The 27,475-nt window shown below is 37.3% G+C and overlaps 1 protein-coding gene across 7 annotated transcripts in view; it reads right to left on the bottom strand.

The window, feature by feature from the left end:
• OSBPL8 (oxysterol binding protein like 8) overlaps window positions 1-27,475 on the bottom strand; it is an 80,847-nt gene that overhangs the window by 32,245 nt on the left and 21,127 nt on the right. For 3 of the 7 annotated variants that reach the window (XM_060777426.2, XM_060777425.2, XM_060777430.2), the window contains 2 exons: window positions 19,059-19,196; window positions 1,057-1,127 (listed from right to left, as the gene is read on the bottom strand). In XM_060777426.2, the coding sequence (XP_060633409.2) occupies window positions 1,057-1,127; window positions 19,059-19,196 (209 nt within the window). Of the gene's footprint in view, window positions 1-1,056; window positions 1,128-4,147; window positions 4,296-7,590; window positions 7,655-9,476; window positions 9,669-19,058; window positions 19,197-26,403; window positions 26,454-27,475 lie in introns of those variants that run through there. The other 4 variants (XM_067469101.1, XM_060777429.2, XM_060777427.2 and 1 more) reach the window with 4 other exon arrangements.

Raw genomic sequence — 27,475 nt, forward strand, 5'->3', positions numbered from 1 at the left:
ATTGCCCAGAGTAAAATGGTGTCCCTTATATAAATGACGAAATCAAAGTTTGCTTTTTGAATTAAAAACTGCATCTTTTGTAGCTATGGATGGGTACATTTTTGGATATAGCTCATAATATTATAACCAAAGTTAATTGATAGCTGTATGTTATTATTGTTTTATGTTAGGTTTTTATGTATGTGAGGCATTGAATTTTGATGTATATATGTTGGAAACTGCTTTGAGTCCCGTCCTCACCCCCCAGGGTGAGAAAAGTGGTATACAAATGAAGTAAATTTTAAAAAAATAAATGAAGTTATGTATAGATGTTAGTTATCTTATGGTTTTAAATTTAAATTTAAGGAAGGTACAAAATATGTTTTTAAAATAATACTTCGTTCATTTGAATTGATGTTGTTTGTAGTAAGTTTTGTGCCATCATGAAGATTGCCATGACTTAATAGGAAATAACTTCCCTCTACCACATACTAAAACGAAGATTCAGAAACATTTTAAATACATTATGGTAAAAGATGCAAATGGAGCCCCTGGTGGCACAGTGGGTTAAAGCACTGAGCTGCTGAACTTGTTGACCGAAAGGTTGCAGGTTTGAATCTGGGAAGAAGGATGAGCTCCTGCTGTTAGCCCCAGCTTTGCCAACCTAGCAGTTCGAAAACATGCAAATGTGAGCAGATCAATAGGTATCACTCCGATGGGAAAGTAACAGCGCTCCATGCAGTCATGCCAGCCACGTGACCTTGGAGGTGTCTACGGACAACATCGGCTCTTCGGCTTAGAAATTGAGATGAGCACCAACCCCCAGAGTCAAACATGACTGAACTTAAAGTAAAGGGGAAACCTTTACTTTAAAAGATGTAAACACAATACTGAAATGTGATTCCTAATATATACCTAGTATTAAAATATTTACAAAAACTGTATATTATCAAAAATTGTATATTATCATAACCGAACCAATGAGGTAATGTTCAAACATTCATTGAAACGAAACATACTTTAAAATGTTGCAAACAGAACAATATCTTCACTTGTAAAATGAATTAATGTACTTACTTTGCTCTTTGACATGGACTGTGTGGAATCATCTTTACCTTGTGAAGCATCATCTTTCCCCCTGTCAAACCCTAAAAAAGAATTCAAGATGATAACATCACTTTAGTGAATACTTCATTTAAATACTCATATATAAAATACAATTAATTTAAGCATAACGTATTTAGATCCGTATCTAAAAGTGATTCCAAATATATTTATTTAAAATATTGTTATGATGTAACATATGATGTAGCAGTTCCAGCACCGGACTATGACTCTAGAGACCAGAATTCAAATCCTCACTTAACCATGGAAATCCACATGGGCAAATCACATACTTTTAGCATCAGAGGAAGCCAAAGGCAAATCCCTCTGAACAAATATTGCACTGTGATAGGCTTACTTTAGGGTTACCACAAGTCAGAATTTACTTGAAGGGACATGCCAAAATATCATATTTTGATTAAAAGGGTTATCATTAAAATAGAGTTGTATATTGTATTAATATATGCTCTAAGGACAACATTCTAACCATACGAAATTTCCTTACACAATACAAATTCTAACTACGTATATGTGGAATGCAAATCATTTGGAATATGATTTGTTTGCTATACAGTGCAACAATTATTTTAAAACTAAGAAAACTTTGTTTAATATTAAAATCACATTGGAGACCAAGAAACAAATCTTGTTCCAATCTTTTTATATGGTATCAGCAGTTAGTTCAACAGTTTCAAAAATTAACATTAAAAAGTGTTACCAATTCATCTCATCAGTTATTAATAAACTAAATTTAGATGACAAAAGACTCTTTGGGAAAGAAAGAAATCAGGGATCCTGGATTATAAAGTCAGAACCTGATCTTCCACATGTGACTTTTTTATCTGCACTGGATCAGATCCATCCTATCTATTATCATTTTATGATAAGTGCTCTTCAGCAATATATATTTAAAATGCATATATATTTTTATTTAGTAAATCAATTAAAACCTGTTTACAATAAAGTTTCAAAGAACATGAAAATGTACAATTAACAGATTGGATGTTATAGAGAATAAATCTTCCTAGTAATTCAAATTAGAGAAAACCTATTGCATTAATAGGATTGGCTTAAGTATTCATTCACTATTCAAATCTGATTCAATGAGTTTACTCTAGTAGGACTATTAACAGGATGTAGTCAGGACAAACTGCTTGAAAATCAAATCTTTAATACCACTACTATGAATACTATCACCCATTTTCTCATTTTTTTGTGTGTAACACATTTTTCAATACATTTACATTTAAGTTATGTTCTGTGAAACATAATATTGATTAAAGAAAACAAAGAAATATATTAAACATTATCCAGAAATTCTGAGTTCTGAAAATTATTGTGAATTTCATATACAATATATGCTCATGTGTGAATTTTGAAATGCTGGTCAAAACATTGATCCCTAAAACCTGGGTCAACTTATCCTCAGGTCTATGTAAATACTGTACTTTAAATCTTATTCAGAAATGAACCATTCCCTTCTCTGAATAGAGAAGTCAAGAGCTTTGTCTGCACTGGGAGAAATTGGGTAGGAAAATGACAGTGGTGGCCAGGGATGGCGAATCCTCAGATAACACTGGCCCCTTCTCCTCTTCGTAGAATGAACCTTTTGCTGATTCATGGATCACATCAAAATAGATAATTTTGGCCCAAAGACTTGTCCTTGACAAATACATAACGTCAATGTATACACAAATATGTATGGTAGGCATATCACAGAAAATGTATGAGCTTAAATGCTATTCTTTGACTTAATATAGTCCTCCAGAATATATGCTCAGCCCTTTATAGATATCCAGCATGCTAATTAAATCTGAAGAAACTGATGGGAATGAATTCCAATGAGTGACGTATTAGAAACAGCCCGAAATATAAAATAATGCCATGTCATCTCCCCATCTTTTACATAAAGGGATGTTATTAAGGCAAGTTAGAAATATTGGGGGGTAACAGTACTAAATTGTTGACAGTTTATTCCTGTTGAAACCTAACCCACACATACACATGCAGTAACTTATACTAACAAAGGCACCATATCAAAATTTATATTTATTCAGAATATTCATCATCCTCCTAGACAAATAAGCTTTCAAAAATGCAACAAAATCTCTGTTTATAAGATATGGCTAAATCTATTAATGAAGGACCTACATTCTGAAGACAAGAATTATGTATTAAGAGTCTTGACAGTCAAATCAAATATGAGAAAGAAACAGCGAAGTGGAACATTTCTGATTCATACATTATTTTACTATAGCTAGAGAGATGGAAGCAAATGAACCCTATTTTTCTTGTTTACTTTTGTTCTAACTCCTTGCATTACATCAGAAAAACAGGAAAAGCCATGTTCAGTCCCACGTCCAAGGAAAAGGGGAGAGATAAAAAGAAAGGTGGTGAAAATAATTTATAGGGAGTTGTCATCATTTTTATGGTCAAATAAAAGAAAATATTTACAATAAAAAGCAAACTAAAAGACCCACTTAAACAAAACCAGAAGATTGCAATTTTAAATAGACTAAATTTATGTGCACAATATCCTCCCATTATACCACAAACTGATCATTCAGTAACAAGTATAGATCCAAACCATACATGCAACATTATGAGTAGTTTTTCTTATTGTTATAGAATGTAAAGACTGAGGACACAGCACTGATTTAACACCACACCAAATCTGAGTTATAGGAGTTTTAGATATCAAATATCCACTGCAAATTCGACAAGGAAGCTCAGATTATTAGAAATTCTGTTTCCTTTCATTTAAAAATCAGGGTCAGTATCCCACTCCATCTACACATGCCAACTACATAAAGAACAGACTCTTTTGTCTGGGACAGCAGGATTGCTTAAGGGGCAGAAAACTGTTTGCCAATACAATGGTGCTACTAAAATCACAACACATTATTTTCTAATTTCAGTTGACTTCATTCAATCAAACATCTGCCAAAAAAACTCTTCTGAACATCTTAGGAAATAGCTTTTTAAAAAGAAAGAAAGTGGTACTATCGGTATGTTTTTACACACAGAGCTATTTCAGTGACAACATTAAAAAGGCAAAACAAACCTCGAAAGACAGGAGAAAGTTCGTTGTATCCTCCAAATGAAGCATTCCGGACAAGCTTTCGACCATCAGCTCGTGGAGGAAGCGAAGCCCCAGCACATGAAGAAAACCTACGTCGTAATGGGCCCTCTTCCTTCATGAGTTAGTTGTTCTGTGTAATGATTGTTGTCATTCAGAAGGCTGATTGTAATAAGAATGCTGCAGAGAAAGCCTTTGCCCTCACAGTCAGATCAGCAACATGCAAACCACACATATAGAGCAGGTGCCATATGCTCACTTGGACTGACAGCTATCTAAAGATGATAAAGTTGCCAAAACAGCCTTGAGATATTTATAAATTCAATTACAGTTGTGGTCAATCTTTCATCAAAAATATTTCATATTATTACTCCTCTTTGTTATGTAGGCACCCAACAACTACTATGGTAAAATACATTAAATAGAGGAGTTATTACAGGATGACAATCCCTTATCCAGAATTCCAAAATACTCCAAAATTCAAAATACTTCAAATGGGTGGTTAAGATAGTGATATCTTTGATTTTTCTGATTCAATACACATAAACTTTGCTTCATGCACAAAGTTATTTTAAAATGTTGTGTATGAAATTACCCTCAAGTTCTGTGTATAAGAAACATAAATACATTTTGTGTTTAGTCATGTATCCCATCACCAAGATATCTCATTATGAATAGGCAAGCATTCCAATATCCAAAATATAGTTAAAAGCATTTCGGATAAGTGATACCCAACCTGTATAGATTCTTCCACTGCCTAATTGTGAAACACACAAAGCAGCTTAGCATAAATTGGGCTCAGTATCTGCCTTCTGCTGTAAAAACAATATCAGCTTACAGAAGATGGCTTCACATGAACATCAGAGATCCCTCCCATCCCCAACTCAGCTATATAGATCACTCAATAGACTGTTGAACAGTAAGCCATCACTTATATACATCCTATTGATTCATTGTGTTTACTCCAATAGGGGCTAGCAATAGAATTTTCATAACTAGAAAACAACTGTTCTATTAAAAAAAACATAAACCATTTATACAACCCCTCCCTGACCTCAAGGGAACTCCTCCTCCTATCCAGATAGAATTCAGCTTCTATTCTTTCACTCTTGACTGAAATGCACAGTGGAAGCAGGGTGGCATCAACATCTCAAGTAGGATCTTCTGCTCTGAGTCCTCTTTGTGTACCTTTTTCTGTTTCTCATTTTATATGTACCCACATCTAGATAGAGCTAAGACAGAGCTCACTTCTGAAGCGCACAGTCTGTTGTTATAACCCTTGTACCAGAAATGCTCTAACAGTATTCTGCTTTTTATGACATAGAAGTGTGCTATTCATAAAAATAAATTTCAGCTGTGCCATTTATTATGACCCACATTGTAACTCTAATAAACACATACAAAGGCAGAACCTGTACTCATGTGTAGAGATTAAAGGGCAGAACTACACTAGACAAACAATGGTTTCCTTAGTAACTACACTATGTGGGTGGGCAACTACAGGGCAGAATCAATGGGTAGGACAGTAGTAATTATCCCATTTTGAACACACCAATTATCCTATGTAAGTCCCTCAGTCATCATTAATATATATTTACCAAGTCAGGCTGTGAAAGAGGACATGTGCCTAACTAAGAATGGGACAAATTGACCTGGTGGAACATGTGTGCAAAATATTATTATGCATGGGAAAGTTAAGCATCCTTCCTACTGATACTATGTGGTAAGTGTCCCTGTTTACATTCTTGTTATCCTAGCAAACAGATGTTTATTGAAGAAAAAAAAAGGAAGAAAATTATTTATGAAGGGTTATGGTTGAAATTATTGTCATGTATGCTTAACATTCAATATACTGGACTTATGGATAAAACTAAGTCACTATATGCCTCCAACATTTTAATGGATAATATTTTAGTTCAACTGTCTACAGGTAATATTTGGCTTAAAAGGTAGCATTACATCAAACAATGTAATATTTAAATAGCGATTGTTAAGTACAAAACTTTTTAAATATACCTATGCTACAGTATCAATATTTTCTGTGGTTTTCCTCCTATAAGGTATTCTACTGGAGGTTAGAAAATAACCACTATTATTTCTGCTTAAATAGACTCTAATCACCTGACAATTTGGCACACTTGAGAAGGCACAGTAGTCTTAGCTCCGACCTAGTTCTCATTGAGTTGTACATTTGTGTTTGGGTTGTACCACTTTTAAAAACAAACCCAGTTGTCTCTAACAAAGGTAGAATGTTTCTCCATGAAAAAAAATCTACTACCCATAAAAACTACTGATATTAGGACAAAAGTCTGCACTAGAAGACTTTCTCTGCAACAACAGGGCTGTCTCTGCTTCTCTTTTTGTATTGTGCAGCAATTAATTATATGAGCCTCCACCTGCAGCCCTAAATGGTATAATCTTGACAGAAATGAAAGGCTGCATGCAACAAGAGGCTCTGGGTCAAAACTAAAAAACAGGTAAATATGTGGCACTCTATGTTCAACTAAATCTTCCATTGCCTCTAAACACTGCATTGATGTAAGTGGGTTCTGAAGAACACCCTAAAGTAAAGGGGCCTCATTTCTTAATTTTAGCAAATGTCAACAAAGGAGTGAAATATTTCAAATATATTGTCAAGAATATTTACAGGCATCTTTCTTGAAGCAATTTCTGCCACCAGCAAGTAGTCTAGTTTATGTCTCTCCTTAACTTTAATGTCAAATCTTTTAATTTTCTCTCACCATATTCTGTATCAGTACTAAATTCTGTCCTTCCTGTTCTTAGTTTATGCCCTTGCTCCCAAATTCCAGTCTTGACTTTAAAGCCATCTTTGGCTTTCTTCCTCTATTTTTTCTTAGCTCCAATGTTTCATTCTGTATTTATTATCCTATCTCCCATTCATCACTATATCAGGAAAGCAAAAGACAGCAGGTATAATATGATTTACAGCAATTATATATTCCTAGTCCATACTATATTTTCCATTCTAATCTAAGGTTCTTTTGGCATTAAATTATATTGAGTTCTAATGATTATTTCATAGCACAAACACTTAAAAATACTGCTGCTTTTCTATCTAATGGTCACACAAGGAGCCCCTGGTGACTGCAATGGATTAAACTCTTGTACTGACTGAACTGCTGACCAAAAGGTTGGTGGTTTGAATCTGAGGAGCGGGGTGAGCTCCTGCCTGTCAGCTCCAGCTTTTTATGTGGGAACATGAGAGAAGCCTCCCACGGGATGGTAAAACATCCGGGCATCCCCTGGGCAACATCCTTACAGACGGCCAATTCTCTCACACCACAACCAACTTGCAGTTTCTCAAGTCGCTCCTGACACACACACACAAAGAAAGAAATCTAATGGTCAAATAGAAAGAAAAACAAAGACCTCGAGAGACAGCTTTCCAACAAGGAAATTGTGCTTACCATCTATGTTCCCATAGGATAATTCAATTAAGTTGAATATGTTGGGTCTCACTCATCTTATCTTCTTATTGGTTCATGCCAGTACAAAGACAGTGAACATTAAAAATATTTTAATAATAGAATATGATGACTAGGATAACAAAAATGTTTGATTCTTCTAAAACAGGAGTCGAATCATTTTTAAAGGGGCTGTAGTTCCAAAGACACATGAAACTGAAAGTGTAATTCAGTCAGAGTAGTGGCCCAGAAACCACAATGGAAACAAATGTGCATACAGTGTCTTTACAGTATATGGAAGTACACGGTAATGATCTCTAAAAACAATTATGGAACTATAACTAATTCCTTTAACTATTCAGATGACTAGTATCTTTCAAAATCAGATTCATTATTATGGAGAAAATAACTAAATAACCTTAAGTCACCAGATCCTGCATGTTCTTGGAAGCAAAGCCGAGTTTGCCCTGGCTAGTACTCAGATAGGAGACTGTCAATGGATACCAGGTGTTATAGGCTATATTTCAGAACAAAGAAATGGCAAAAGAATTTCTGAATAGCCCTTGCATAAGAAAACCCTATGAAATTTATGTGGCAACCATAAGTCAACAGGCAACTTAAATACATACACACATACAGTGCTAAGTTAGCAAACACAAAGAATATAGGAGATTTTCTAATGCTGACTAATGATGTCCAAACAGAAAAGAAGTGTTTATCAAATCTGTAGAGACTGGAAAAAGAAAAGAAAAATATCACACTTCTATCAAAGCCAGCTATTAATCTTTGCAAGTCACCACTGGAGCAAAAGCCTAAAATTGGGGTAAGAGTCTTAGTTATAGGAAGGGGAAATAAGATCAAACTTTTACTGAAAACAATTGTTTAGAAAATACTGCTAATAAACATGTTAAACATTCAACATGGATATTAGCTATGGCTATTCCTAGAAGAACTACCTATCTCACTAAGTAAGAAAACCCTGAGAAACTAATTACATATTCAACTATTGGCAATTATTCAGCTGGCTCAGTATTAACTTCCTAAACTTTGGTTAAGGCCAAGACCTAATGTTATTTTTACTGTCTTAAATATAATCACTGCTATAATTTTGGAAATGCCCTGAGCAGTCTGTTACTGAAAGCTATTCATATGGATGTGTTTTCCTTCAGCAGCTGAGGTATTTTTTTTACTACAGCTGCACACAAGTCATGTACACTCTCTCTCTCTCTCTCTCTCTCTCTCTATATATATATATATATAATGTCGCCAATAATAATGATAATAATAATAATACATATATCTCTCCTGTAATTACCATATCTGGTGTTGGATTTTTCTTTGCTGGATTGAAAAGTACTAGCATGTAATGTAACATTACAAATGCATTTTAATATTCTTATCATCTGCAACAGCTGAATAACCCTTTGAGAAAAATGGAACTAAATATAAGGACTGCATTCAAGTAGCACTGCATAATATGCATATATAACAAGAAAGGGTTTTGTTGCTTTACCAGACATTAACACAATTCAGATATTTAGGGCAGCTAATGTAGTTACAGCTATAGATGAGTGTAAGAAGGGAGAGAAGAAGGCGCATGAATGAGAGAAAGGGATTAGTAAGGGGTGAAGGGGATCTGTTTATTAGGAATGTCATACAGTCTTGTTATATCTACAAAGCTATCTAAAAGATAGCATAAATAATTGCACATTACCTACCTATATCAGTGAAATATGCTCTTTCCTAACAAAATATATCTGTAAAATATAGTGAGCCGCTTACAGCCTGTCTAGCAACAGCTGCAGAATATGAATTTAGAAGGCACCAGTTGCTTGTCTGGCTCTTTATTCCCTGTGAAAAAAATCCATAATCTTGAAAGGTATACTTACCTTCACGGTGTATCCACAGGGTGAAATTCCAAAACACAAACCAGTTTATATTACCACAGCTACAAGGGGTTTTACAAAGAAAAAAATGAATGCTTTCCGACTTGATTTTCTTTAAAGGAAGCTCAACTGAATCACAATGTCTTTTGGCACATCAGGCTGCAGCTGAGGCACTTCTTTTAAAAGGAGCCTGCAGATCATTGCGTCTGGCTTGGCTCTCTGACTGCTCAGCGGCTCCTCCCACATACTTGTTGACTGCTCAGGTTTCAGTTATTTTAGCGCAAGTAAGACCTCTGAATTGCCAAGGACAACAGATTAGACTCAAATGGGTCAATCTGGCTAAAACCCATTCTGAATGAAAGCTTTGTTGAAAAAAAAATATTTGCATTCACACACAATGAGCCAAAACCCAAAATCCTATTTCTCATATACTCAGGATAAGTGTTCACATACAAAAGAAGAAGCAGGATCACAACATCAGGTGCACTTTATGGGTATTCTGATGTCTCTCTGCATTATGGTCTCCTAATATCAACAGTGTTGCTTAATGCAACGTAGCAGATACTTCCTAAAAGCATGTATCAAGAGGTCCAATAGGCAACTGCCTTAGAAACACTTGTATCCATCTGTTAACCAGGCCTCTGTCCAAGGGGGCAATTTGCACCAATTCCTACTTCCCCTAAATTCCTCTGAAAGCCTCTCCCCACTCCAAAAAATTATGTTGGAGAAGAGAAGGTGGCCCTTCAGAAATACATGATGTAGAAGGCTACAGGGAGGGAAAGTGGTAAAAGAAATCTAATTTTGCATTCAGATGACAGATGCCACTACAGGATCAAGGGACCTTCTGCCAGCAGAAGATATTGACGCATTCTCTACTTAACAAATCTCTCACAACCTCCTTATGAAACTGATTTGAGCTTCTTTAAGTAGTAAGAGGTCAAAACATGTCCATCTCTATTTATAGGCATTAGCCAGACATCTTGGTTATATTCAAGAATAGCTCAAATTACAGTGTGTAATTTCAAGTTGTACACTTTCAAATGGAAATAGCCATCTGCAGTGTTATTTCTCCCTGTTTGTCAACAGAGGATGGCTCTCACCATTCAGAGGCAGTGTAATGTTTTCTATTATTACAGACCACATATGGGAGGTATGCTCATCTTTTAAATGTGGATCTAGTCTATCACATATAGATCTTGGTGGAGATTATGAGCCTAATCTTCAGGGCAAATTATCATTTGATCGCAGTGCTCTGAAATCTCTTAAACCTGTAACTTCCTTTTTAAAATAAAATGATTTATTTCTCTACAGATGGTCCATCCTGTTTACTAGCAGAGAATGTAACCGGAACTAGGAAGATACTGGGATGGTGTGGCTGTGGAAAAGAAATCATCTAGCACAGGAAGATTTTTTTTCATGGATATGGTCTCTTTTTTCTGAAAATCAGCACCACCTCTTCATATAAGATTTACATTGCAATCTTGGACCAGCTTTTTTCAGAGCTCTAATTCCTAATGAGTTCCAGAGGGGCTTACTCCAAAGTAAATGTGCCTATGATTATAACTGAAATCTGCAGACTCATAACATTAATACTAATAACCTTTTAAATACCCATCTTCCATCCTGCATTAAAGGAAGGGAGTAGAATTTAATCTGTCCTGTTAGAGATCTCTCTCTCTCTCTCTCTCTCTCTCTCTCAGAATCTACAGGATGTCCACTATCCACTTCAACTCTTATCCTGCCCACAAAAGTTAATGGAGAAAGGCGGGTGGACTGGGGGGAGATAAAGTGATGGGGTGAGGGGAGAGGGTGTCACAAAGATCTAAGTACTAAGACTATTGGTACCCAATATAAGTGAAATGAGGCATACAAATAAATAAATGTTGCCTATGTTCCCGGCTTACTAGATTTCTTTTTTAAAAAATGAGAGTTAAATAGTAAATTTATGCTTAGTTTCAAAACCTTAACTGCTTTATTTCCACATGCCTTTTGTGCCTTTAATAATAAATAAATAAATAAATAAACTTTATTTGTACCCCGCCACCATCTCCCCAGCGGGGACTCGGGGCGGCTTACATGGGGCCAAGCCCAACAACACAGCAACAAAATAAAATCAGAACATAAACAACAACATAATCAATGACATAAAACATACACTATAAGAATATTACAACCAGTATACAGTAAAATAAAGCCATTCAAGACACAAAACAATGAGCGGGCCGCATATATAAATTAAAATACTGGGGATAAAAACAGGGAGTGAGATAGCAGTGGAGCAAATTATTTGTGAGGGAGAAACTCTTCCGAGATGGAGTCAAGAAAAGGGGCCTTCGTATAAAGGGTGCACTGAAGACAAAATTGAGGGTAAATGGTGAAATGAGATTGTATATTTAATCTCCAAAAGCACAGCAGAAGAGCCAGGTTTTGAGATTCTTCTTAAAACTTTCTAAGGTGGAGGCTCGCCTAATTTCACCAGGCAGTGTATTCATAGACGGGGGGGGGGGGGGGGGGCACTGAGGAAAAGGTTCTCTCCCTTGTTCCCACAAGGCGGGACTGAGATGATGGTAGAGGTGAAAGGAGAGCCTCCCCTGAAGATTGGAGGGATCAGGCAGGTTCATGGAGGGAGATACGGTCACAAAGGTAGGTGGGCTTTTAACCATTCTACAATACTCTTTAATATTATACAAGAACTACACTCAATCTTCTAAATACATAATGGAATTCTGATCAATTTCTCCTCCAAAAAAGTAATTATGTTGCTTATTTTTCAGTTTGGTAGCAGAATTAAACTACATTTCAGTGGTCATTCTACTATGAATCCACTGTATCGTATGCCCACCCCCACCCCCGCCCCATATTCGTGGGGCCAGTACTTAACATGTCATTTTTCCAATTATGACAAAAAATGACCTCTCTAGGAATTTACTAGGTCCTCCAGCATCACTCTATGGTATTTTTAGGTTGAAGGTCATTCATTTCAATAGGATTTTGTATTATCCTTGATTTTGCATATCCATGCAAAGGCTAGGAATGTATCACTCATGGTCATATTGTTTCTTTATGAAGGTCATATTGTATCTTTTCTAAACTGCTACAGGCCTTTTTAATGAACATATGCAATTATATTTTGTTCCAATATAATCCATTTAAACTTGCATTGCATCCCCCTGCTGTTTTGTAGCTTAATGCTTCAAGTGGCCAAGTACATGACCTTGATTTGTTTATTTATTTAGATAATTCTTTAAAGTAGCTGACTACTTAAGGGGAAAATTAATTTCAATTTGAAAGGAGGAGAAAATGGTACAAAAGATCCAACTTTAAGACTTTTTAGTAGCAACTGAAGCCATACTGTATGCAGAACAACACATCATGTGGCATGCGGGGCTTGATGAATCCAAAGCTGGAGATAAAATTGCTGGAAGAAATATTAGCCACCTAAAATATGCAGATGATACCACTTTTATGGCCGAAAGTGAGGAGGAGCTGAGAAGCCATATAACCAAGGTAAAAAAAGAAAGTGCAAAAGCTAGTTTGCAGTTAAACATAGAAAAACAAGATTATGGCAACCAGACTGATTGATAACTGGCAAACAGAGGGAGAAAATGTGAAGGCAGTGACAGACTTTGTACTTCTAGGAGCAAAGATTACTGCAGACATAGACTGCAGCCAGGAAACCAGAAGACGTTTACCTCTTGGGAGGAGAGCAATGATCAATCTCGATAAAAAAAAGTTAAGAGTAGAGATATCACACTGGTAACCAAGATAGGCACAGTTAAAGCAATAGTATTTCCCATAGTAACTTATGGATGCAAGAGCTGGACCATAGGGAAGGATGAGCGAAGGAAGATTAATGTTTTTGAACTGTGGTGCTGGAGAAAAATTATGAGTGTGCCTTGAACCACAAGAAGAATCAAACCAGTCCATACTCCAGGAAATAATGCCCAACTGCTCACTGGAGGGAAGGATATTAGAGGCAAAGATGAAGTACTTTGGCCATGTAATGAGAAGACAGGAAAGCTTGGAGAAGATAATGATGCTGAGAAACATGGAAGGAAGAGTGGCCAACAAAGGGCAAGATGGATGGATGGTATCCTTGAAGTGACTGGCTTGACTTGAAGGAGCTGGGGGTGGCCACAGCCAACAGGGAGCTCTGGCGTGGGGTGGGCCATGAGGTCACAAAGAGTTGGAAACGACTGAATGAATAAACAGCAACAAGGCCCCATCTACACTGATCATTGCAATTCAAAGCTAGCTTCAAACTGTGGCAGCTCTCACAAAAGTCCTTAGTGCACTGTGGTTTGTGCAATCACTATCCAGGGTTCAAACTGGTTCCAAGATCTCCTATGTAATCATCTGCACAGTGAAACCCCTTTCTTCAATATTGGTTTGAAACTGCATTAAATGGTCAGTGTAGATGGGACCCAAGAGAGCCTTGACATGTGTTAATTTTCAACTTTTAGGCTAACAGTTCACTGGTCACTAGTGGCAAGCAGAAGTTGCTTACCAGCTGACCATTGGAAACTCAGAAAATGGGCTTTGTAACAGTTTCTCCAGGATGATGCATTAATTTCAAAAATCACAACTATAGGAAATGGTGTTATTCTGCCAAGCCACTATTAGAAGCTACTTGGATTTCTGCAATGTATTTTGTATTAAACCCTGTGTAAGCTCAGTGAATATTCTTTGGACAAAGCATGATTCACCATTGTTTAAACTTTTCTTGCCTTGAAGTTCAGTCATACAAAAAGTTGTGCTTTTTGCAAAAACTACTACAACACCAGTTTACACAAACTTTTAAAAAGAAGGTTTTAAATGGTTGTAATTTGTAGGACATGCAATATTACTTATGGTACAGTAGGTGAAAATGACACCTCAGTAATACTAAAGCTCCAGATTACTTCACATGTTCCTGGGTAGTACAAAAAAATCTTATAAACAAATCATGTTCAAAAGGAGACCAAATAGGAGGGAGATATGCATATTTGCCTTCAGAGCCCTGGTGCTTTGCTGCTTGTTAACTTGTGCTTTGTTTTTGTCAGTTACAAGTTATGAAAAGGATCCAATCATGAGAAGCTGCAATACAACTGGCCCTTTGTGCTCCTCTCAGCTTGCAAATATTCAATTGAAATTCTAGGACTGCTGAGATTTTAAAACACATGCTTGCTAAGATTTCATTTTCACAGTTAAAAAGTGTGTTTTGTGCATTTCACATACAAAAGCAGAAGTGTATTCTTATTGCTCATTTTAAAGAAAGAGGTGTACAAATGTCTCTCCATTCTAGTACTCTAGCCATCAAGATGTTGTCACATGCATTTCATACTTAAATGCATACTGAGCTTCAAATTTTCATTTAGGCTGAATACACCCAAGCCATTTTGACATCCTAGAATGGGTACACTCCTAAGCATCTTTGCAGTATGAAAATGGCAGTGTTTACCTAGCCAATACACTATTCTAACAACGACAACGACAATAATGATAATAATAATAATAATAATAATACCCCACCACCATCTCCTTGAAGGGACTCAGGGTGGCTTACATGCGGGACCAAGCCCAGAGCAAACAACAGAGTTTACCAACTAAAACACAGTTAAAAACATAACATATTACAATCTAATTAAACAATTAAAAACAACAAGGTAGAAAAACATCATTAAAATATATCAAAAACAAACCTCAACAATCAACAACTAGGAATATGATGGGCATGATCAGAATTAGAGAGGCTGGTCATGAACTTGTGCACAAAGGAGACTACAGGGTCAGGGCTGGGGGCAAAGTGCTGAATACAATCTATCAATCAATTAGGGCTGGGAGTTCATGAACAGAGGTCTAACTATCATCAAATGCACACTAGAACATCCAGGTTTTCAGGTCCATGTGGAAGGTGCACAGAGTAGGGGCCAGCCTTATCTCCCAGGGAAGGGGATTGAAGAGCTGAGGAGCCACTACCAAGAAGGCCCTCTCCATCATCCCCACCAACCAATCCTCTGACGGTGGCAGAAGCGAGAGGAAGGTCTCCCCATCAGATCTTAAGGCCTGCATCGGTTCATAGGGGAAAATGCGGTCGCGAAGATAACAATGCAAGTAGCACATATTTCCTTCCCCTTCACAAGCATACATTCTGTCAGAGGATTTATTAAGTTCAACAATTTGTTACAACTATCACAATCTAAGATTGTTGAAAAAAATAAGGAAATCTTTCCAAATTATTATATTTTCCATACTGTTTTAGATAAATTGAAGATGATGTTGATGTAAAAGTTCCTTCACTCTTTAATTTCTTCACATATTACTTGGCCTTAACAATTCTTCCTGAAGTAGTATCACAAGCATTTTTTCACTTGCAAAGTTGAATGCATTATAGTATTCGTTGCAGGTTCATATAGCAGACCAATCAAATATGCATAGACATAGCTATAAAGTCATTCTGGATTATTTCTATCATTAGATGATCTGGTAAATTGAAGTTGACTAACATGTTGTGTGCAACAAAATCACACTTTTTGCTAGTTTGATATAGAATCAGCAACATTCAGTGGCACACATTTTTAAAGTTTTTTTTTTACTTTAAAAATGTATGCAACTGAAAAGCAGCAAAATGAAAATGCATGTCAATCTAACATGCGTGAGGACAGCAAAATGAAAGTGCATGTCAATCTAACATGATTGAGAGAATAAAAATACCCTTGTTAATTATACAGTTATAACCTAATTTTAAAGATTAAAGCATTGGCAGACATGAAAAACTTGACCCTTTATTTACAATGGTATGATTTTTATATTAGTCAAAAAGAAAAATGGACAACAATCATAAACCAACTCCAGAGAGGTTAGTAGAGGAAAGAATGCTATCAGTAATCAGAGAAATCAACTCAATAATAGATTTATCATGGCAAATACATTATACTATAAGTTAATGTTATCCATATAGGTAAATAGAAATCTACATGATGGTGCTAATATGCCATGAGCTCAAAATTGATAGACTGCTTAGATTTCCTGTCCACTGCTCTATAAAAATAGATTTTGTACTTCTAATGTCAGCATATTCACTTTTTGGTAATCAGCAGTACATGATGTCTAGGATTTTGAAAGGCCTTACGTAGTTCAGAAGGATATTCATGTCAGAATATTTTAGTGACATTTTACCCCAAATCTACACAAATACAACACACCTCCAGAAACTTTGCTACTAGCACTACCATATCAAATAAAAAAATGAAGCAAACTTGAGCTTGCAACATTAGCATTCATTCAACTCTTTCAGACTTAGAATCTAAAAATTGATATTTAGAACAATATCAGTTTCTGGTGTGTTACATCTGATTAAAGAGCCAATGCGGAAATGCAAACAAAAACAAGAATTTGTTCCATTAATGTTTATATACTGAGTGTTCCAGTTTCATGTCATAATTTCTCTTAAGGGTCTCTTTATTTGAAAACTTCCTTGTAGCCATTTATGCATAATAACTGCAGGAAACTTTGCATCTTGCTCTGGAGTTTTGTACTCTTGTACCCCAGTGTTCAAAGCCATGTTCAATCATGGACTCCTATCACGTATTGGGCAAGTCACACTTTGAGCCTTAAGAGGAGGAATGGCAAACTTTCTCTGAGTGAATCCCAGCAACAAAATCCTATGATATAGCTATAATATACGACAGGCATATAAATATGGGGGGGGGGGGGGGGGGGGAACCAACTAAAAAGTCCAACCTTCTCTTTATTATTGCTTATTTGCACATTTTTGTTCAAAATTTAACAGCAAACAAATGCACAAAGTTAATGTATGCATGCAGATGTCTTGTTTATGTAGTATAAAATTATTTATGCAGCACCAATATACATCACTTTATATAAAGCTTCACAAGCTATAATAATAAAACAAGTCTTTGTTCAAAGGAGTTTGCAAACTAAAATGACAATGCAGAAAAATGCAAATAAACTTATTAACAAGTACATCTGAGCAAAGTGTTCCTAACTTAACTATAAAGCTTATTCACAAGTAAAATTTCACTATGCGATAAATAAGTAGAACAAATAACATGTTCAATATCAAAGTTTGTTGAACATTATTGCATTATTCTTGCTTACTAATCCAATTTGCCCTTGCCCTTGCAAACTCCTGAAGAAAATAAGCATTACAATATAACTCTCCAAGATCCCAAGCTAAAACTACTCCTTGATCAGTCCTCAAAAGACAAAGATAAAACAAATGTTTCCCCATAGTGTAAACAGCCTTCATCACATTTAGAATGATTGGAACCTCTCTCTGTGGGTACACACTATTTCCCCTTCTGTGCAGTTGAGGGCAAATTTCCATTTTGTTTAATTAACTGCAATGTATGTTGTTTGAACCCATTTTGTGGGTAAGCTTAATGACCCATGAATAGAATCTAGCCTGTTTTATACAAACTATCATTAAAATTAATCAGTCTTTGATTCAACCCAGGTAACCATCAATGTCCATGAAAGACTTACAGCATACTTGCTAATAGGGAGCTCTGTTGTAAACTATTTGTTTAGTCATAGATAGATATGCATGAGATTGCAAGCTAAGAATACAATTAATAGTAATTTAGAATGACCCAGTGTTTCCCCCACTGAGAGTTGTTCTAATACAACCCAAAGGAGAGATGACAAATGTAGGGGTTCCAGGCCACATGCAGATGTATCTCTTTATCTGCCTTTATTTATCTCCTGACCTCAAAGTTCCTTTATTTTCCTCCAATTCTTTTTGTCAGCCAAAACCTAAAAAAATTTAACCCAATTGACGGGAGTTCTCCATTTGCAGCAAGTGTGCTTTGTTAAGGTATACAGAAATCTGGGTGAGATTTTGGAAGGATCAATAGCAAGGTTAAGGTAGATGTATGTGTAAGGGTCCACATGCAGATGTGTTGCATGAGTTAATAGATGCGAGTTATTTCTCTTGCTGCAATCAATACGGTATAACTACAGAGGTCTGAGTATACAATTAGACGCTCTTTACAAACTGCTGTTGAGGATGTCGAGCTCTGTTTTTTTTCTTACAGACTGTTGATACAATACAATGCTCTCTGAAAAGGACAATTTGTTTGGTAAGTAAATTGCTGAGTTAAGCTATATTTTGTTTTGAATGCTGAAGGAGTATATTTTCTGCTACATCTGGATAAAGCTGTTTATTTTCTTCTCTGCTGAAACTCTGATGTAGAGTAAAGGAATTTTCCTTTTGCACAAATCTACTGCGACCTTGGTGTCATTTTATCTTCAAGGACATGATGCTTGAACTTTAAGTTTGGTGCTATAGAGGGACAGATTGTTTTCTGGCACTAAATGCAACTTCACAATAAAAACAGAGTTCTGGTAGCAAGGTGTAATTGATTTGTAACCAAGCATTGGACACTTTGGCCTACCATGGGTCCAGAGAGGATAATTGGTCCTTGCAGGTGCCCCAGTCAATTGTATTTGTTTGAAGTGATCAAGCCAAGAAACTTCTAACCACATGTATGGTTATGTACAAATCAGAAAATGAATGTTATCTGAAGAAGAATATCATATTTGGCTTTGTGTCCCAAAGAACTAAAATAAAATGCTTCTTACCATGGCTATGGACTGATCCTGGACTGAGTGACGGCTGCTGTAATTCTTTGGTTGGAGTAAGATACCCTTCTTTTCCTTGACGTTGGCTCATTTTTCCTGGACTCTGAGCTTGAGATTCATCATTGTTTGTTACCACATCTGGAAAATAATGGATTTTTAATTTAATGTTTAGTATCTGTGACGGTCTGGATGAGGGCGAACAAATTGAAATTGAATCCAGACAAGACAGAGGTACTCCTGGTCAGTCGCAAGGCCGAACAGGGCATAGGGTTACAGCCTGTGTTGGATGGGGCCGCACTCCCCCTGAAGACGCAGGTTCGCAGCTTGGGTGTGACCCTGGACTCATCGCTGAGCCTGGAACCCCAGGTTTCGGCGGTGACCAGGGAAGAATTTGCACAGCTAAAGCTTGTGCGCCAGCTGCGCCCGTACCTTGGGAAGTCTGACTTGGCCACGGTAGTCCACACTCTGGTTACATCCCGTTTAGACTACTGCAACGCTCTCTACGTGGGGTTGCCTTTGAAGACAGCTCGGAAGCTCCAACTAGTCCAACGCTCGGCAGCCATGATTTTAACAGGAGTGGAGCGCAGGGAGCATACAACCCCCCTGTTGCGCCAACTTCACTGGCTACCGATCTGCTACCGGGCTGAATTCAAAGTGCTGGCGTTGGCCTTTAAAGCCCTAAACGGTTCCGGCCCAAGCTACCTATCTGACCGCATCTCTGCCTATGAACCCACCAGGACTTTGAGATCTTCCGGGGAGACCCTGCTCTCGATCCCGCCTGCTTCTCAAGCTCGGCTGGCGGGGACGAGAGATAGGGCCTTCTCGGTGGTGGCTCCTCGGCTGTGGAACGCCCTTCCTACGGACATTAGACTAGCACCATCTCTAATGGTATTCCGCAAAAAGGTGAAGACCTGGATGTTTGTCCAGGCGTTTGAGTAATTTAGTGCAATCTGGTAATGGAACATAGGAATGGAACAATGGACGACGAACCGGGACTACGCTTGGATGATGAGAAGATTGGGTACGGTTGTTTTTTGTAATAATTGTGCATTGTAATTGCTTATTGGTAATTTATGGATAATGTGTTAATTCAATTGTTATATGTTGTATGGAACCACTGCTGTTTCTACTGTTTTTACTGTTTGTGAACCGCTGTGAGTCGCCTTCGGGCTTGAGATACAGCGGTATATAAGCAAAGTAAATAAATAAATAAATAAATAAATCTTTACTACTACTATAAAGGTATGCAACCAAAATACTACTTATCAGAAGCTTATCTCTCCATGACAGTACAGTCAGGCATTTCCCATTCATAATGCAGTAGCTGTTCCCAAAGCATTCTGTGAGTAAAGCACCAGGTTACTTTTCTGTGTTATGGAAGGGTAACATGGCATTTGCCAGAACATATGATTCTTCCATGCTATTATTCTGATTAATTCTAAACTGCAGTTAGTCCAACGGGCGGCAGCCAGATTACTAACAGGAGCTACATACAGGGAGCATACCACCCCCCTGCTGTGTCAGCTCCACTGGATGCCTGTCCACTTCCAAGCTCAATTCAAAGTGCTGGTTTTGACCTATAAAGCTCAATACGGTTCTGGCCCAATTTACTTGTCCGAACGCATCTGCCTCTACGTCCCACCTCGTAACTTAAGATCATCCGGGGAGGCCCTGCTCTTGCTCCCACCAACATTGCAAATGTGGCTGTTGGGGATGAGAGACAGGGCCTTCTCGGCAGTGGCCCCCCGCCTGTGGAACACACTGCCAAACAAGATACGATCAACCCCATCCCTCCTGGCTTTCAGGAAGAAAGTAAAATCGTGTTTGTGGGACCAGGCTTTCAGTCAGCAGACATAAAACAGCACTTTCGTGGAAATGGACTGGAAAGGCGATTTACATGAGGATACGATTTTATTGGTAACTAAGGCTTTTATACTGTTTAATTAATGGTTTTATGTATTTTAAGTATTTTAATGGTTTAACGGTTTTGTTTTAATGGTTATTGTATTTAATTGTGCATATGTAACGGCATCGAATTGCTGCCAATGTAAGCTGTCCTGAGTCCCCTTCAGGGGTAGAGAAGAGATGGGATATAAATACCATAAATAAAGAAACAAACAAACAACAAAAGATTAAGTATATATGGCTTGAAAATATAACATTTGTGCTTCCCACCCAAGAATCATACTAAATCTTGGGCAATACTGACAAGGCAAAGATTCATACCACTGACATTTCCCACATGGTCTAGTTCTTTCAAACCACTCATTCACCAATTACCATGTTATCATTTAAAGAAATTACTTATTTTTTTCCACAGAATTCTGGATTCTATTAAGGCAACTGCTAGTTTGAACAATAAAAGCTAACTTATAATCATGCATAGAATTTTGAGTATTCCTTTATAATGCTAATACTCATATCTTTAATAAACGTTCACACTAAATCCTATTTAATTTCTAAAATTGAACTTTAGAGAACAGTTGTTTGCATGTCCAAAGCTCTACTCCTATAGGACATTTACAAAACAGTAAACCCTTCAACAAATCATGTTAATCCTCAATGTTTTCTTGCATCTAATTAAAAATTCCATAGAGAAAATGACAAATTTTGTAGAGAATCAGCTTGAAATTTGATTCATAAAAACATAATGTTTAATTTCGAGATAGTGTTGTCTTTTGTACTAATCAATAAGGATTAAATATTTTGGTTCTCTCATATAGTTGCTTCAGCAGTTATTTTTCTCATTTCTAATTTTCTGCACAGTCACATTGCCCTCTAGAGGCAGCACTATTGAAACACAGGTCTTCAAAATATTATTAGACTTGATAGTGTGTGTTATTTCTGTGTATGTGTGCATGCGCATGTATATGCTTCAAGTCATCTGTCAATTTAAGGAAACCATGAAATTCATAGTTTTCTTATTTATTTATTTATTTATTTGGTTTACTTTTACCCCGCCCTTCTCACCCCGAAGGGGACTCAGGGCGGCTTACACATCCAAGGCACAATTCGATGCCCATAGCATACATCAATAATAAGCAATAAAACAAAATAACAAATTAGCAAACAACAACAACAACAACACATTGCATCTAACCCGTTAAAACCAATAAAACCAATAAAATTTCATACAAACCGATACAAACCGCTTCTTCCTTCTTGCCAGTCAGTGTTCGCTATCTCATGGTTCAGAGTTTTCTTCCACATTTATCAGTCCACATATATCAGTCCTGCCGGTCCTAATTGCCTGGTTGTCCTATCTAGTTAGCAGATTGCCCGAAGGCCTGGTCCCACAACCACGTCTTTGCCTTTCTCCTAAAGGACAGGAGTGATGTCGATGCCCTGATATCCACTGGATAAGTAGTCTTAGATAAGGACTACTCAGCCTTTGGAAAAATACAGGCATTTTCAGTATTACCATACTGTAATACTGTATCTCCTTTAAAAAACCCCAATCCTATGAGAGCTGTCTTAAAGAATAGAGAAGGTAACCAATTCTACCTTTGAATGAGAGAATTATACCCATGGACTAAGCAAGTCACATTATAATGGGAATAATGTCTTGTATCTCGATTACTCAGTGTCCAAGTTTATACTGCACCAGAATATTCTCCATGAACAGAAGACTTCGCTTTCTGTCTGAGAATTCGCAGTCCCCAGCATTGGTGCAGAGAGTGACAAAAGAATTACAGTTTTCCTTTCTATGAGTGCAAATTGAATTAAAATACACCGTGAGACAAAATGAAACAGGAAATCTACTATCACTTGTGCTCAATTAGTCTTAACCAAGATTTTAAAAAAATCAATAAGAAAACAAAAAGATCGGAAAGAGAAATGGCTGTAATGGGACATATTGACAAATTCCAACCAAGACAATGGCTTTTGGGCAGACTGCACATATTAATACAAGCAATACCCAAGTCAGGAACCAGAATAACTCCAGTAAAATATATGCAAGCTTTGGATAACACAGGGAAGTATTAATACCTCTGTGGTGTTTGTTTTGATTTTACTGCACTTTCTGTTCCTGTGATAATTGGATATTGAAAAAATTGTCTTGTTGTGGAAACAAGGATTGGCAGTAAAACTTCAATTCAGACACATTTTCACCATGATAACCCTTTCAGGAGTGAATGTCCTTTTCTAGGGGTAGATTTCTCTCACTTGCTGTTGTCTCACCCACGTTCTTAGCTATGAGTTGTTTGTAACTTGAGGACTGCCTGTGTTTGTATTTCCATCATGGTTATACATATTAACAAAATTCAAACTAGAAAAAAATCCACCTATGATAGAATTGATTGTTATGTCAGCATATTTATTGTTTCAACACTTAAGATTAATAGACTCAATACTTCCACATTGTTAAGCTGCTTAACAAACCTGTATCGGCTTACACAGTTTTTTGAGTCACAATTTATAAGGGTATTTCATTACACAATACTCTGTATCCTACCACACTCTGATATAATTAGTCTTAAAACACCTGTACTCTGATGAAATATGTCTGATGAAATGGACTGAAATCTATGAAAAGTTTAAATAACTCAAGTAGTTTCAAAGGCGCTACTAGATTTCCAACATGCCTCATCAAATAGGTCTTCCCTCCATTCAAAATTCTATATTGATAATGCATCATAATACTGACTTTATAAAATAAAAAAGTGTGCTTTTGACAGAGAATGCCTTACATCTTAACAGCTGCAATAAAAGACTAATAACATACACGATGAGGTTGACACTAATTTGCAATAAGCAGTATATCTAGTTTGTTCTCTTACATGAAAGATGAGGATTGACAAACCTTCAAATTAAGAATTTAGTTATGAGGTGGAGTCTGGGACAGAAAAGCTTTCAGATCTGTAATTAAATGTTTAAAGAAACCAGAAATAGTTCTATTTGCTATATTTGTAAGTAAGTATCATGTACACAATGTTATCTCAGTTCAGTTAATAATATAATTTAGGCTCAGATCCAGTTTCAGTAGACCCATTAACATTTAGAGAATCTATGTGTCAAAATTAGCTTGTGCCTTGATTTCAGTGGTGCTATTTGAATCTAAAAAATAAGACTCTAACTTTTGTGAGATCACTTATGGACAATAAGAAATTGCACTTTATATTTAAAGCATAAGCAAATGTATGCCAATTGTTCCCATAAAGTGTTCATCTATACGGGAGATCGAAGTAGAAACCGCATGTAAAATCTAATTATGAATATCCTTGTAGCTTTTCATTGCTTGTGTTAATACATTTTTGCTGACTAGATATTATGTCTGTGACATTACTGAGATGACTACTCATCTTAATGTGACGTAATACACAGATATTATAGAGGTGTAGTTTCACATGCTACCATAAGTCCTGAACAAGGTACTATGAAACCAACCACTCACTCTCAGTAATTCAGGATTTGTAACAGACAAAACATCAGAAGTAGTGAGATAGCAAATACAGCAGACTCTAAGTTAACAGGAACTCAATCGGAATTCTCAAGCAACTGGCAAAAAATAATACTTTAAATAAAGGAAGGAAGACTGCCTTTTCTAGATGTCCTAGTCATCCGTAAACCAGATCAACAATTGGGTCACACCGTTTACAGAAAACCCACACACACAGATAGATATCTACATAAAAACTCCAACCATCACCCAAGTCAAAAAAGAAGCACCATTAAAGCCTTGGCAGACCGTGCAAAAAGAATCTGTGAACCCCACCTCCTCCAAGATGAACTGAACCACCTCAACTGGGCTCTACAGGCCAATGGATATTCCACCTCAGACATCAGAAGAGCTGCAAGACCAAGAACAAGCCACGAGAGTCAAGATGAAGATCCACCCAAAGGAAAAGTGTTCTTGCCATATATCAAGGGAACCACTGACCGCATAGGGAAGCTGATGAGGAAACACAACATACAAACCATCTACAAACCCACCAAGAAAATCCAACAAATGCTACGTTCAGCAAAGGACAAGAGGGATCCTCTCACCTCTGCAGGAGTCTACCGTATACCATGCAGCTGTGGACAAGTCTACATAGGGACCACCAAACGCAGCGCCCAAACAAGAATCCAGGAACATGAAAGGCACTGCAGACTACTCCAACCAGAGAAATCAGCCATAGCAGAGCACCTGATGAACCAACCTGGACACAGCATTTTATTTGAGAACACAAAAATGCTAGACCACTCTCACAACCACCATGTCAGACTATACAGAGAAGCCATTGAAATCCACAAACATGTGGACAATTTCAACAGAAAGGAAGAAACCATGAAAATGAACAAAATCTGGCTACCAGTATTAAAAAATTCTAAAATTGCAACAGCAAAAACAGCAGAGAGAAAAACAGGCAGGGACATCTAATCACCTTTCAAGAAGAGTTTGCTCCAGGCACAGTCAGCCCATTGTATGCTAATAAAGGTGGTCAGTTGAAAGATTCACACCTAGCCCAACTTACAAAAGCCCTTTGTCTCACCCTGGTCATTCCACAGATATATAAACCCCCCTTTTCCCAGCTCCAGCAGACCTCACCTCTGAGGATGCTTGCCATAGATGCAGGCGAAACGTCAGGAGAAATGCCTCTAAAACATGGCCATATAGCCCGGAAAAACCTACAACAACCCAGTGATTCCGGCCATGAAAGCCTTCGACAATACTTTAAATAAAATTTTGATAAAATCTATTTTAGTGGAACAAAGCTGTTTATATAATGCAGTAAAATTTGTCTTTATTTGCTTTTAATTACACTATGTAACAAAATTCAGGGGAAAAATCTGTTCCTAATTTGAACGTGTTATTTCCTTTTTAATTGTGTGGTATGTACTCTGAAAGTAGTTGTTATACTCCAGAAACTTAGCTTTCGTGGCTGCCACAAACTACGCTGAATTGGTTGAGACTGAGATATTCATTGAAAAACTAAAGCAAAATGTGTTGTAGGATGTCCCACAAATACGAAGTTTTTGCAGTTCAAAAAACTTTTCCCATTTTTAATGATAGAATCAATTAGGAAATGGCATTTACAACCTAGGAACAAAAATCATGTTACAGAGTGTTACTGTATTTCAATATTAATATCAAGAATACAGAGTTTATGATATAGTATTGCATGGCATATAGTATTAGTTGGACCTATTTTTAATAGCAACCTGCGAGCATTCCCAAAATATTTATCCAATATCTATTCATCCTCATGGGTGTCAATTAACTGAGAGTCTACTACTGGAAATAACAATTAGACATCTATAATCCAGAGAAATGTGTTGAAATGAATAAATTAAATTATTTCATCCAATTGTATTTAGGAACAAGAATATTTCTTTTTCAAAAACAATTGTTGTCATGCACCTTGCCTATACAGGTATAGGGAACTGATGAGTCTTCCTTCATCTGACGTACTAAAAAGAAAAAAAATGAAGTCCTTAAGAGCAAGCTGGACTGCAATAAAATATTGTAGTTTAAAATGTCCTTTCTCATTGCAATTAGAACTAATGGACTGAGAGTTCTACAGGTCAGAGTTTCTTAAACGATTCCACTCACAAGCCCTTTCTACCTGAGAAATTTGTATGTGATCCTAGGTATATAGGTATATAAAATAGGTATTTAAAAAATCAAACATTTACTGATAACAAATCAGTATTTCCAAGGGTTGCTAAACAGGCTGGTTTTTCGTTTTATGAAGTACAGCCACTAGGTCAGGCATGGGCAATCTTTTTTGCCTTGGGGTCACATTGTGGGCTCCACCAAGAGGGCCAGGTGGGGGGAGGGAAGTCAAGCACATGCTGGGAGGGTGGGCCTGGAAAGGGGTGGGGCAGGGCCCGGGTCATCCTCAGGTTGTCCTCCCAACACAATGGGAGGAATGTTATGTTGGGAGGAATATGAGACAAGCGGCAACTGCCCAATCCTCCTCCCTTGATCTTTGGGTTGTCCTTTCAACATTATGCCGTGAGGAGGGTGAGACAAGCGAGGGCCAAGAACACTTCGGAGGGCACTCAGCTGCTACGTGCCTTCCTTGGGCTGTCCTCTCAGCATAAGGACAGGGCTACTCGCACCGTCCTTATGTCAGGACGAGGCCAAGACATGTGGCTGACAGCACCTCAGAGGGCGCTGTGTGCCTTCTTTCCTGGTCCTTTCTGCATAAGGATGTGGCAGGCCACCGTGTCCTTATGCTGAGACAACAGGGAAAATGAGGAGGGCCTGAGGTAAGTGCCCAGGGGACTGCACCCAGCCCTCAGGCCTTAGTTTGCCTATGGCTGCACTAGGTGATGTTCAGAAAACTTTTACTGGTGCCAAACATTTTGGGATCTCAACACTGAACTAAGAGGACCCAATCTGGAGTCAGGGCCCACAGTTTAAATAGCCATACTATAGATGATGCCTTAGATCAATTTTCCAATAGAAGCGCATGCATTTCTAAGAA

Source organism: Anolis sagrei, chromosome 5, assembly GCF_037176765.1.
Source record: "Anolis sagrei isolate rAnoSag1 chromosome 5, rAnoSag1.mat, whole genome shotgun sequence".
Taxonomy (NCBI): Eukaryota; Metazoa; Chordata; class Lepidosauria; order Squamata; family Dactyloidae; genus Anolis; species Anolis sagrei.